Genomic DNA, 14,708 nt, shown 5'->3' on the forward strand with positions numbered 1-14,708 from the left:
TGCCTTTGGTGTTTCGGATGTGTACATGCGTGTTCCACAATGAAAGAGAACTCTTCGAGATCGCGTAGAGAGTCCCGAGTGGTTTGAGAAATGTACATTTTGCCTGAGCATCCAAGTTGGTGCACTGTTATCTAAAACCCGTGTCAGCAAAGATGAACGCATTTGAAACATTTCTTTGCACCGATACATGGGGTAGTTTGGACACAATCGACAGTTAATGCAAATGTTCAAAGATTGAATGCATATCGGCACGCTTTATCAAGTTAGGAAAATTTTCCTTTAGATTCTAGTTGCATTTTATTACTAATTTATTCCTCCACCTTAATTGTGATATTGCATTACGAGGGTAATGTACAAATGCCACCTGATTATTGCTGTATCGACACGCTCAGCTGAGTCACGATGGTACACACATAATGTGCACAACAATATGTACGCATTCCCTTGCTCCACCGTCACATATCTCGATCTAAAGTACTCATGTTCTTTGTGGTTGGCTGCTCTTTGGATAGCTCTGGTGTTGGATATGGCCTTTGTGTGACCCGAGTTGGTTTCTGTACCTAATTCTATTTTTTCCAACTATCCTCTTGAAATTATGTATGACACATTGTGGGATCCGGTCGCCTTTGAATATTCTACAGATGAATGGCGATGTATAAATGCTGTTCATCAGCATCGTCATCTGCTCCGGGCCTTCAACAGCCTGGAGTTATCTTCGCTCCATATATATACCTGCAGTAATAATCACACGGTGTTCTTTTGTTGCTTCCTGCACTCGATAGCCATCATGCGTGTATTAATTCCTTTTCGGATAATAATGGCTTTTGTGTGAATCAAAAGAATATCATTCTACACATACAATGTATTACACATTTAAGATGGTTATTTGGTGAAATTTGTCGGGGACGCGAGCGTGGTGGCTCCAGCGTTTTGAGGAAGCTTACGTTTTCATTAAAGTGCTTTTGAATAATCTCCTCAGATAAACAGCTTTTATTTGAGAGTCATGCTAGACCTACGCCAAACCATCATGCAATCGAATACCTTTTAACGCATGTTATAATGTGCAGCTTTGTATGATATGTTTATAAAGAGCGGCTGAGCTACCGAGAAGCTGTGTGTGTGTGTGTGTGTGTGTGTGTGTGTGTGTGTGTGTGTGTGTGTGATATTCAAGTCTGCATACTCTGTCTGAATTCTTTTTCATGATTTGTTCATTGACTGCAAGAATGTTCCTAGGTATTTTCTATACGTTTGGAAATGACAAGAGAATCATTCGGAGATAGTGTTTATTTTGCAGGATGCTTAATCTTTAGATGTAATCTTTTCAAAATATGTGCCTATATCACTGTTTTTTAATCTAAATCCTTTATAGTTCTATCACGACAAAATATCAAAAAGTTGTACCAAAACTACCACACTCCAAAGATAAAGTACTAAAAATATTGTCCCAATACACCAAATGTCGTTTCTTTCCCAAATAATAGATCTATCAACTTTCATGCTGAAAGAAGTGCAGTATACCTGTTTTAAGTTACATGTTATCGTGCATGTTGTCACTTAGATCATTCAAGGAAGTGAATATTTCCACTATTTCGGTGAGAAAATATTGATCATTGTGTATGCATACATACTGTATATATATATATATATATATATATATATATATATATATATAGGTATATATATATACATATATACATTCCCGTAAATATTACCAACTTCAGAGATAATAAAGCACTTCTAGACACACACAAGTACATGGGAAAAATGGGTACTTCTGAATGGTTTACTAGAATAAAATAAAAGTCTTGTAATAAACTTTTTATTACGTGCCGTCGTTTTTTGTTGCGTTTACTCCTTTTAATTACAGCATACACTCTGAAAACTGAAGTGTTGAATCTACCATTATAAACGCTAGATTCAACATTTAGAAAAGGGCCGAGGAGTGACCACACTTTAATTGTTACATTAACATTTTAGAATGTGTTAGAAATTCAGCGTTTTGAAAGTGTTGTAAAAAGTGTTGGATTTTACCCTTCACTGAAAGGGTGATGCAACATTTAGAAAAGGGCCGAGGAGTGACCGCACATTAATTGTTAAATCAACATGTTTGAATGTGTTAGAAATGCAGCATTTTGAAAGTGTTGTACAAATGTGTTGGATTGTATTAACAGAAAGGCTGATTGAACATTTAGGAAAGGAAGAACGTGTTAAGACATTTTCATGAAAGCAATTTTCTCTTGAATTAAAATGTACCATGTGATTTAAATGCACTTCAGTCGTTTTAGCTGCTCAAATAACAGAGGGTGTACACATAAGTGACGCATACAATTTGACAAAAAGGTCAAGCCATCTGAGTGAACATTGAATTCAACAAGAAAATTTTATTCAACCAATTGTTACTTCATTTGCAAAAGGTCAAGCCATCTGAGTGTACATTAAATTCAACAAGTTTTTTTCTCAACAAAATGTTACAACTTCAACATAGAATGTAATACTGCATTATACAAATCATATATGTGCAAAGTTTCTCATTAGCACCTAGCTGGACTGCCGTGGCAATTTTTTGACAGTTTGATAATCTGACACGGCATCCACGGCAATAACGGCCAGTCACGTTTGCCTATCCCGTCTCACCGCGTTGTCCCACTTTCATCCTTTTGTCCACGGTGCGTGAAACGTGTCTGCCGTCATTCGGCCGTGGCCGTCGGGAACATGGTGTAAACGCAGCATAAACAAATGCAGTTTTTCCATCTCTTCAACTCTTCATGGTGTAGTTCTTGTTATTAGCAACTTCCCAAGATGACATAAACGTAAATCCCATGTAAACAACCCAGTGCTCTCCGATTATTTTATTCACTTTGAGCTGATTATGATGCATTAAAAATTCCCTGTCTTGAAACACAAACACTTTTTTTTTTTATATATGTTTATATTGTTTACATTACAAATTTGATTATGTTAGCTTTAAGAATTTATTTGGAGCGCTCATATTATAGTGTTTGTAATTTGTCTGTTGCCCAGTCGCAAAGAAATCAAGACGGTTGCCAGATTGCTCCTTGGGAGATCAAATCACCTGAGACTCATTAATCCCTCTGGGCAACTTTTAAAGGCACAAAAAGGTTTAATGATGGTGATAGGGAGTGTCAACAAATATGCTGCACATAACGCATCTTTGATATTGCGTTAAGTACCCCCCCCCCCACACACACACAAAACACTCACACCAGACAACAACAATTGAATAAAACGAACAGAAATATCGACTTGAGGCAAACATTACGGACACATTAAAAGATACCTCAAATCAGCTACGTTTAGATCTTTAAGAATTGGGAGATTTAATTGAATTCATAGTCATGATAATAATCTCAATAATAAGCGTATGCATTGGTTACAGTTCGTTAATTGATATATATATATATATATATATATATATATATATATATATAATCATCCATTGCATCATATTGGCAATTTTCAAATCGGCTTTGCCGGCTCTATGATGCTGAAAGTTATTATGTCGATTGCTCATCTGTCAAAACCAAAATATAGGAAATAGAAAAGCGTTGGTCAGAGAGCTCATTATTTCTCATCTCCTTTTGATAACCCCGAGAGAGATGTATGTCATTCAAAAACCCGCTACAACCAATGTCCAGGGACTATAAATTTCGCTACACATCAACTAATACTATTTGCGACACAAGACCATTTCAGCGCAAGTGACCATCAGTCAGAATAAAAGAGAGACCGAGAGAGAAAAAGAGATAGGGAGGAAGAGGGAGAGAGAGGGAGAGAGGAGAGAACGTCAAAATGACACTCTCCATTGAAGTGATTTTCCCATAGTCCCGGTTGCACAAGACTGCGTTGGGTACATACGCTCTGAAAGACCTTTATCTCGATCTATTGAAAGTACTCGTATATGGTCATTGAATCAGGCTCTGAGCATGGAAAGGGTCAATTGAAGCTATAGATGTCTGTGATGAATTAGAAAGAGAAAGGAACATTGGTCGAAGAGAAAGAGCACAATAAAGAAGCTGGCAGTGTCAGCGTTCAACCTCCCTGGTTCAACCCTATTCGAAAGAAAAAAAAAATTGTTTGGAAGATGTAGGACGACCGCAGCTTTTTATATCCACTTACTCCGATGTAATGGACTGAACTACTTATGGCGTTATGATTAGATGAGTGGTCATTGTTAACAGGATGTTATAGGATCCGGAACATTTCCGGAACATTTTCGCTTTGTGTGTGTGTGTGTGTGTGTGTGTGTGTGTGTTTGTTTTTGTTTTACACAAGACGATTCTTGACAATGTGTCAAAACTATTTCGAGTCTTAAATTCACAGAACGAGTTTCAGAGGTTAGCATCAAAGTTGTATACATCTGTGGAAATGTGTATGATTTCATGAAAAAATATTTCATCATTCTGTATGCCGCTATAAATTTGTTTGATGTTTACGTTCAGATGTTGGTATGTCCATGCCTTAGATGCCATCTCATTGTCTTGCAAAGACAATTCATTTCGACAATTTCGTTGTTTCTTAACGCTGATCCCGGAGTGAGGTGTTTAATTAACTGAACATTGATTATGAATAACATTATGATCAGCTCTAGATGATTTTGCCTAACACTGATTATGTATGCTTATCATAATAACATTGGCAGAAAAAACAGAAGCCTTCTTTCTCTAACATCTATCCATCTGTCGCTGTATTACACTCGCCTATTATTGCAGCTACGTGCGAATTCTCCCGCACAGGTGTGCATGGGGCGAGTAAACCATAGTGGCATAGTGTCCATAATACTGTGTACATAGATTCAAGTTCTCTTATTTACCATTACTCCTCTTTCCGTCTTTCCCAAGCAATGCATCAAGTATTGACCGCGAGCGGCAAGCTATGTTATCCCAAAGACGGTCACTTGATGTCTTTTTGTCAACATTCTTGGCCTCGTGAATGGTGATTTTTGTGCCTGCGTGGTTTACACGCTATAATACAGTCAGACCGCAACGTCCTGAAAAGCCTTCGCATTTATCGTACGCGTATGCATGGACCTCGCGGACATGAATACGTGATGAGCTTGGAGACCACATTTTTAGAGTGTCTGTAAATCTAAACGACATTATCAATCTTCATGATTTATACATCGATAAAAAGCTGAAAAGTTGTACTTTGATGAAATTTGACCACTTAAAAGGTTATGACATATTAAATATACTGAACAAGGAAATTAGAAAACACAAAATTTGCATATTTTTCATTTTTCTTAAGGGGTACACTAGACCAACGAAATTAAGGTGGACCAAAATAGAAGAGGTATAAAATGAAAGAGGAAATATCATTCTATGAAAACATAATGACTTTACGTGGACTGATCCTATGAACGGGTCAGGTTGGCGAATAAATCATTGCGTTGTACAGTTAATTTTTGACGAGATGTCAGTTTGCCGCGAATACGCGTTTCTGATAGGTTAATTCCCTCTGAGTGGAGAGTTGAACGAACCTCGCGGAATGACAGTAAACGTGTACTCTTAATACACTGTGTGTAGATGACAGTGTAGGACCCTATGGTGTGTGTGTGTTCGCGCGCACAATACGCGCTCAGGTTCAGGCAACTGCAGCTAAGATCTCCACGTAAACAACAAGAACAACACTCCACTCTGATCGAAAACTCAACTTTGGCTTGAACTTTGTTTGCACAACTAGATAGAGTAGCGTGCATTAATAAATAGCATACAAATCAATAATAAAGGATCTAGCACTAAGTTTGCGCACATGAGTTCTTTGGGGCTCTCTATTTGGTATTAGAATGATTATTTCTTATTAATCCACTGTCCCCATCCCTGAGTAATTTATCTAATGATACCCTGGGAGCGCATGATCATTCATGTATCTCAAATTGCCACACTATGATTTTTACTCGACGAGACTTTCAATTTCTATTATTTTCTAAGCGAGGGACCAATTCAGTTCTTACTGTGCTATCATAACAAGTATATCTAAAACGTTGGCTATCATTCATGTGGTGATTCAACCTATGAAAGGGTCGGGTTGGCAATAAATACAAAGCCTTGTTCTAATTTGTCTCAGGGTCTTTTGGAAAATATCGATATAATGCAGAGATATGAATAATGGTATCATAAGCTCATTTTATATAATGTAAGCATTAAAAGGTGTGATTTATTTCAAATATTCACAAACCATGTCAATTAGTCATGGATAGTAGATCTTCATGTCGTCAATAAGTGAATCTCGTAGACCATGCACTTTGTCTCTGAATTATCTCGCAAAATCTCGGGTGCTGAAAAGGACATGCGCAAAAACCTGCGCGTACGGTAAATTTTTGATTTGAGCTCATTAACAGCAGCGTTGCGGTCTGACTGAATAAGTATCACTTCCTTCTCTCCTTCTGTTGTTCTCGTTTTCTTAGGTCTGAAAATTCCTGTTCCTGCTGGAGTAGGGGGCGAGATGTTGTGTCGACTCTTGTTGTCCAAGTTCCCACTGTGGACGAGCTTCGTCGCGTCTGTTCTGAACCTCACTGCGGTAACCCTGGAACGCTACTTCAGCATCGTGCATCCCCTGCACTACGACGCCATCTTCACGGCGAAGAAAGTTGGGGTGATGATCTTCACCGTTTGGGTCGCCGGCATCGTCATGAACAGCTACATGCTCTACATCTTCTTCAACGACAACGGCGTCTGCACAATCAGTTGGCCCAACACAGAGTACCAGACCTTCGTGGGCGTGGCGAATTTTTGCGTCATCTACGTCATTCCCATCGCGGTGATGGGCATCTCCTATTGGCTGATCATGGCCAATCTTTCGGCGAGTGCGCGGAGATTGAAGCAAGCGACGCGCGAAGGGAAGTCAGGCCCTATGTCCATGGAGCTGTTGAGCGCGCGCAAGAAGGTGGTAAAGATGCTGGCCATAGTGGTGGTGACGTTTGCGATCTGCTGGGCTCCAAATCAGTTCGTCTTCTTCGCTTACAACTGCGGTTGGAATTTGGACTTCAACTCGTGGTACTACCACCTAACGGTGTTAGTGGCCTTTTGCAACAGCTGTATGAATCCCTTCATCTACGCCTTTAAGAGCAAGCAATACCGGAAGGCTCTCCGGGCTGCAGTGTTCGGCAAGAAATTGACTACAACGATCAGCAGTCCTGAGAACACAAATCCAAGTTTGGCTGGATCGTCTGCCGGCAAATGAATTTTGAGAAAGAATTGAAGGAAGTGACACTCGTTATGAATGGCGTAATAAACTGCTGAACTACTGACAAGCGCCGGACATAAGCACTGAATCATCCAGTGTCAGATTGTTATGTAATTATGTTACATATTATGTAAATCATGTAAAAGTATAACACGAAAAAAAATTATATTCGATAACAAAAAAAAATATTCGATAGCGTCTCTGATTATGAGGAGTTGCAATGATATTGATCCCTTTGCAGTACATATCAGGTTTACTAGTACTCAAAACCGAGATTGCCCACCGCGTTAGAATCTTTAATCGAGCAAAATTTTACAAAGATTTAGAACGCTTAGAAACCTTATTAAAATGTTCACATGTTTTTACCGCAAGTTGATGTCACCAACTCACAATTCTCCCATAATAATTTGTGCAGATGAAATACCGTAAAAATCATATATCTGGTCAATGAAAGCATATACAACCCTTTGCAACTGTAAGCCATTGTTGGTACCGTACTGCGACGCGCACTCATACCAGCACATACACACACAAACACACACACACACATGAAAACAAACAAACAAACATAATACAGCTTCTTAATGATACAGCTAGCCTTTTTGCTTTAATCGATTTCGAGCTTAAAAAAGAAAAAAAATAGATATTTATGTGAAGGTCATGAAGACAATCGTAGATTTATGACGTCAACTCCTCGTCTAATTTGCATACGTGGTATCACTTTGTCCTAAAAGCATGTGAAGTGCGAATATTTAAAATTCCCTTTATCTTCTAAGTGATGCAACTTCTACCAATTAAATTGATTGATGATATAGGCCCTGATTTTGTTTATTACAGTCGACTTGAACTTGTGGCAGGACACTTTGTGATAAATAATAGATATATAATATTAAACCAAAAAGGTAACCTTCTTTCAACGTAAATCTGTATATTTCTTTCTTCGATTGCAGCGTAATGCTCACTTCATAATTCGAAATGTGTCACATCAGGGAATCGACGTCATGGCGTCAAGACAAGTGGTAACACACTTTTCGAGATGGAATCAATCAGGCCTATATAGTCCAAGCAAGGAGGTTCGAGAGATGGAGTTACAACTGACTATATATAATTATTCAATCAGCTGCCAGTTTTCTATGGATGGACAAAAGAATTCCACAGGTGTATTTGTGCCTTTGATGTTCGATGCTTGAAGCCGCCATCTTTCTGAGCAATCTGAAGATTCATATTTAACGCTAACATAATATCGGGTATATGCTGCTCGTTTATATATCAAATGCAATGAAATTTCACCTAATGATAAAGCGTATGAAACAAAAGTCAATTCCGTTCGAAAACATGTGCAAAAGTGTAAATCTGAACTGTATTTTGTGAAAGTGTTTGAAATTTTACCCTCATGGAAAGCCGGTTTATCACTTTTCTCCTTATTTCCGCCAAATGAAACTAATATGGTATCATCTTCAAATATAGTTCTTTATAAATTAATATGTCAGATTAGCGTAAAGACTCGTACACTCGAGTAATTTTGATATCTATTTCACCAATATTTGAGCAATTTCTATTCGCGCACCCCCGTGCCTTTACCATTGTCTACCGCCCATCGTTTGTAAGTAGGGGATAGCGAAAAGTAATTACCATCATAAAGACATATCTTATCTTCCTTAGACAGTGGCTGGTCATTATGCAATGAGACGTGAATTCATTTTCTTCCTATCGGGGGGGGGGGGGGGCGGGCAGATCCAGTTTGACACATACTTCAAATATTTTTGAGTGGCGGCTTCGAGCAAGGGATCAAAGCGAATAAGACTGTTGTGAGTCCATTTCTCGAACCTTCTTGGTCCAAGACTGGCCCGGCCAGCTACACGGAATATTATTCTTGTGGCTGAGCCTTGCCCGCCCCTATAGACCGGGTCTATTAGACCGAGTTTCATCATTTTGGTAAACGATAGAAATCTTGCCATGGTTGCACAAAATCAAGAAGGAAATCAGTTTATATGGGAACTATGTTGTTAGATATTCCTAAATTTTTCCAATTTGGCATCCATATACCTTGACTAGAGTCAGTAGTTTCATAGCATGGGACTGAGAATTTTACGTGTCACGTGAAAATGTGTCATCATAGGTACGTGCGCCTTTTCAGCTGTTCTTATTTCCACTTTAAAAGCATCTTGATGTAACTTGAAAAAGACAACAACAACCAATGTTGATAAAGAGATTAATTGGTAGGAGGGAAACGAAAACAAAGACACGGTGATCTTTGAAAGAGGAAAAAGGATCTCTGGTTAGCGAATCTCCAGTAATCACGTGCACACCGGATACAGTTTGCGAAGACACTGATTCACCTTAATTCATGTTGGACTCCTGAAAATTCCGGTCTATGCCCAGGTGTGACTTTATCAAATAAAATAAAGTCAAAGAAACAAAAAGAGGCACAAGTTTCATTATCAAAAATCGGGCATAGAAAATGAATATTATGGATTTTCAAAGCGTCATCTGTTCTTATGAGAAAAAAAAAGATGAAATTGCCACCTATTAAGCAGTAGATAATACTTTATAAATGATATAATGATTTCCCCATCGGAAGGCACTCCTATGCCACTCTTTAAAAAAACAACAGATGAAGTTTTCGTTTATAGCGCAACTCTTAAAGGACAAGTTCACCTTCATAAACATAAGGATTGAGAGAATGTAGCAATATTAGTAGAACACATCATTGAAAGTTTGAGGAAAATCAGACAATCCGTTCAAAAGTTATGAATTTTTGAAGTTTTTGTGCAGTACCCGCTGGATGAGAAGACTACTGCAGTGTATGAATAACTTAGATGTCACATGCGTACAACAATATAAGGAAAATATAAAGAGAATTTCACGAAATTCCATCTTTTGAAAAAAGTACACATTCCCCTGACTCGTTACCGACAAATGTTATGGGTAATATTATTCCTCCTGCCTTTAGAAAGAGGCAAGTCAAGTGCTCTTTTATTATGCGAAAAAAGTGAAAATATGTTGAATTTTCTTTTACATTTTCTTTATACTGTTGTACGCATATGACTCACAAGCTGTAGTAGTCTCCTCATCAAGCGGTTCCAACACAAAAATTTAAAAAATTCATAACTTTTGCATCGATTGTCCAATTTTCCTCAAACTTTCACTGATGTGTTTTACTAATATTGTTGCATTTTCTCAATCCTTATGTTTATGAAGGTGAACTTGTCCTTTAAGTTGTGGCTATTCCTGCTGACTTCATAAAAAAAAACCCTGCAGAGATCAAGACATAGTGAAAACTTGTTTGTATCATTACCAAGGGAGACGTGTGAAGCCCTAAGGCTTTATTTGTTCTCTATGTTTATAATCAATTCTTCATAATATCTGCCTACAAAGAGTTTCTCTATTTCTTTTCTTCCCCTTGTAACTCTCTGCTACTCAGAAAATCACGTAAGAATGATCGCGTGTACTGGTGCTTTTGTGATCGTTATCATAAAAGAAACCGAACCGAGGGTGCAGAAGAGAATTTGGAAATCGATGCTTCTAAAAACTCATAAACCACTCGACAAAAAAACCCGATATGAACATGATGAAAGTGAACATGCGTGACTCCTAAGCTCACGTGCGTATATCGTCTTGAGATTTTACTAATACAAAGTATACAACACCTGCCTGCGCCCTTTGAATAAAATGGCAATCGATATGGAATTTGTGATCAGGGAGGAAGAGAAAGAGAAAAAATGGTTTCAAAAGGCATATAGTGAAAGGGAAAAAATGAAGCAGTTTCTTTACTTGACTAATCACGCTTAGGCCTACTTGGTTTCATTGAGATCGTTTAATATTCTATACGCCGGTAGATTTTAAGGAAGTAAGGCCTTGTGTTATGTTTCATTTTGTCACTATTTTATTGAACTTAAAACCATAATCATTATTGAAGCAGGTGCTTTCACTTGAAACACTCGTGGATGACTTTTGTCCAATTTGAGCGAGGCTTCGGAAGAAGAGATAATGATCGATTTATCCGGAACAATACGTAAAGCATTGAGTATAATATATGCCTCTACACGGTGACTATTTTGTGCTTTAAAAATCATATATACTACAAAAATCAACGTAAATGGCACTTAATGCCACACTTGAGGCAAACTTTGTGCAATAACCAAAAATGGAGTATAAAGACTGTTGCTTCCGTATGTCTTGACAGGTGCCAGGCGTTATGTAAATTCGTGAAAAGATTGAATTGACGTCTTTGTGGTTTAACAATAGAGAGTATTTCATATTGATAGCCCTATTTTGAGACTATAATGTTATGTGCGTGCATGCTTGCGTGTGTGTTTGTGTGTGTGGGGGGGGGGGGGATGGGGGTGAGTGCCTATGTGTTAATAAAGGAGCAAAAGTTTTACTGACCAGCGTGCAGTTACTTCACGAATAGTTAGCCTTGGGAGAAGTTAGGCAGATTGCAAGCGCTCACGATAGAGCGAAGCGCGGAGTACGTAGGACTGCCCAAAGATATTGGACAATCCCGTTCGTATGGCCCATGCCTTCGATTGGTCTCTACTGGATTTTGATTCCGCCTAGATGCAGTCGATAGGTGGAAGAACATTTTAGTTTTGATATGGGTAGTTTAACACTCTTAGTTGTTTTATTCGAGGTCTCACATGCAGGTGCAATTATCAATGATTAACCAACATGAAAGTTTGACATGTACTTTAATTGCAAACAATTACAAACCATGGTAGTTCTAGTTTCATAATTGTTATCTATTAATATATTGTCTTGTGTTGCAGGAAATCTGTTTCGAGCAGGAAACTACAATGTACATTGTACCTACAGAAAAGCTGATATTGGGTAATGAACGATTATGCTGTGATGGCATGGTGATAATACGTTAATAACGTGAATGATGTACTGTCTGTATGTAAATGCCTCCAGAAACAAGAAAGTTGTAGGGCCTATATAAATGCCTCTAGAAAAAAGAGAGTCATTTATTTCGTATTTTATTTACATGATAAAGAGCGACTGACGAATATTAATCACTTTTTTGGATTTCAGTTAAACAGAATATACAGCGAAACAGATGTGGCATAATGTATTATAGTGGCGATTATAAGTCATCGCCACATACTTTTTAAAGAGGATGAAAGACAAAAGAGGTGCAATTTTCACACAAACACATACACATACACACACACACACACACACACACACACTCTCACACACACACACAAACACACACACACACACGAAGAATACAATGGTCAATGCAACATGTTTACAGATTGTTTAAATGAATAAACGGGTTTTATTTACCTTTAGGAGATTCAAAATTTTATTATTATTACAGTGTACTAGTATATAAAAGAAGGGTTAAAAAAGACACCCTTGTGAAGAAAGTGGACGAGCTAGAAAGAAAAAGGGAGAGAGAAAGAGAGAGAGAGAGAGAGAGAGAGAGAAAGGATGAGGGGTGGTACGCTTGAAATAAATATCTTTATATGAGTCGCCCACCATTCATAATGTAGCATGAACATGATGAAGAAATGTGCTACCTTTTGCAACAATAATTTTTGATGAATACTTCCTTGCCGATACCACCAGTTAACGTTTCTGTGTTTTAAACATGAATGATTAAAATCTTCATCTTCACATTCATGTTACAGAGTGAGTGGGTAAAGTTGATAAAATAAGAATGTTGTAGCAATATCGAATCCCCAAATGGATACTTTGATAGGCATTTGAATTAATAAGATACTAGTATGGGCATGATGGGTGTTTTTTTTTTTTCTAGCAACGATTCAGTCGCAGTAAAGTTGCTAGTTTGAATGGAAATGTGATGTTTCAAAGTTAAATGGCTCAAGCACAAATTATACAATTCTATAATTATAATTATGCCGCCATACAGTGTAATAACATACTGATATCCAGTCATTCATGTAATTTGTTACCTGATGTCATTCTGGAAGTACAATTCCATGAATTCCATTTTCAAAATCGAGTTAAACAATAAACAATAAATACAAAGAAAGTGAGAGATAAGATTTACGTTGTTGTGTGATTATTTTCTTTTGGTATACATAATCTTCATAATGATGGCACATTTACTATTTCGAGAGTGGATAAAATGATTCCATATGATCCCGTATGAAGCTTTATAGTTTTCCTTCTTCCTTTTGTTTGTCGCTCCTTTCGTTCTTTCTTTCTTTCTTTCTTTCTTTCTTTCTTTCTTTCTTTCTCTCTCTCTCTCTTAAATAACTTTTAGTCTTTGCAGATCACAGACATGAGTATTTTATTTATTCCCTTAACGCTACGAAATGCGCAGCCGAAAAGGGATGGTATAGTTTTGGTTGAGATGGGGGATTCAGATTTTAACTTTTTGCGAGATGTTTAGATAACTGCCACTTCCTGAGTATGAAATATTAAAGAGCGTAATAAGAAGAATCCAAAGTTTATTTGATAAAAATTGGTTTTGAAATGGCTCAGATATCCAGAATAAAGAGGTCCTAATAAAAGGTGGGTCCCACCTTTTCTCAGCCGGGATCACTTTGATTTACTTTGTTTTTGGATATCTTAGCCAATTCAAAACCGATTATCATCGAATAAACTTTCAATTCCTCTTGTATCTTGAATTGTATGCTCTTTCATATGTCACAAGTGGTAGCTATAGGCCTATACTTATCTCGCCAAAAGTTCAAATCTGAATCCCCCATCTCAACCAAAATCATTCCATCCCTATATAAGAAGCATTTTTATCTTCTGGCAATTGACGATATTCTTTCAACCCATTGGTCAAAATATGACATTTCTGTGAACACCTTTTCGCCAGGAATATTTTTCCTCCTCCTTCGGCTTCCTCCGTCCATACACTGAATACAATTTTAGTCATGATTATATGATGGCAATGGCGATAATGGTAATGGTGATGATGGAATTATCATCATTATTATTATTATTGTTATTATTATAATTATTATTATTATTATTATTATTATTATTATCATTATTATTGCTATTGTCATTATCGATCCCTTTATGTTGTTGTCATCATTGTCATTATTAGCATCAACATTATTATCACCTCTTTGGCTACAAATTCCCCGACTGAAACTATGAAATGTGATGGTCGCATGGTCAATGCTATACGATTGTCCATAGACAATCACCCACTGTTGATAGACGGGAATTCAAGTGTAAACATACACGGGCCTACTCAAAGAGATCCGGAGCCATGATACTGGTAGATTAAACCGTCAGGTTCCACCTCCCTGTTCTCATCGAGTAGCTGTACATTTTGTTCTGTTTGTACCAGAACGCGAGTGCTCCGATGTGTCGGTATGTGCCCGAGATGCGCAACTGCTGCTGCACAATATAATGGGTCTAGGGCAATTATACCCCCAGGGGGGTGTTTCATAAAGCTGTTCGTAAAGTTACTAACGACTTACGAGCGACTGGTGATTGGTTCTTGTGCTAAATTAGGGAAATTCTGATAAGTATAGCACATCAGAACTGATCACCAGTCGCTCGTAAGT

The 14,708-nt window shown here is 37.7% G+C and overlaps 1 protein-coding gene across 1 annotated transcript; it reads left to right on the forward strand.

Moving 5' to 3' along the window:
* The first annotated feature begins 5,373 nt into the window (after positions 1 to 5,373).
* Positions 5,374 to 7,270, forward strand: LOC139713791 (galanin receptor 2a-like). Its single transcript, XM_071625494.1, has 2 exons — positions 5,374 to 5,386; positions 6,425 to 7,270. The coding sequence occupies exons 1-2, from the start codon at positions 5,374 to 5,376 to the stop codon at positions 7,198 to 7,200; spliced, it is 789 nt and encodes a 262-aa protein (XP_071481595.1). The 3' UTR covers positions 7,201 to 7,270.
* Positions 7,271 to 14,708: the final 7,438 nt, after the last annotated feature.

This window comes from Diadema antillarum, unplaced genomic scaffold, assembly GCF_040938485.1.
Source record: "Diadema antillarum isolate AM-2024a unplaced genomic scaffold, OU_Dant_1.0 seq00002064_RagTag, whole genome shotgun sequence".
In the NCBI taxonomy this organism is placed as follows: domain Eukaryota; kingdom Metazoa; phylum Echinodermata; class Echinoidea; order Diadematoida; family Diadematidae; genus Diadema; species Diadema antillarum.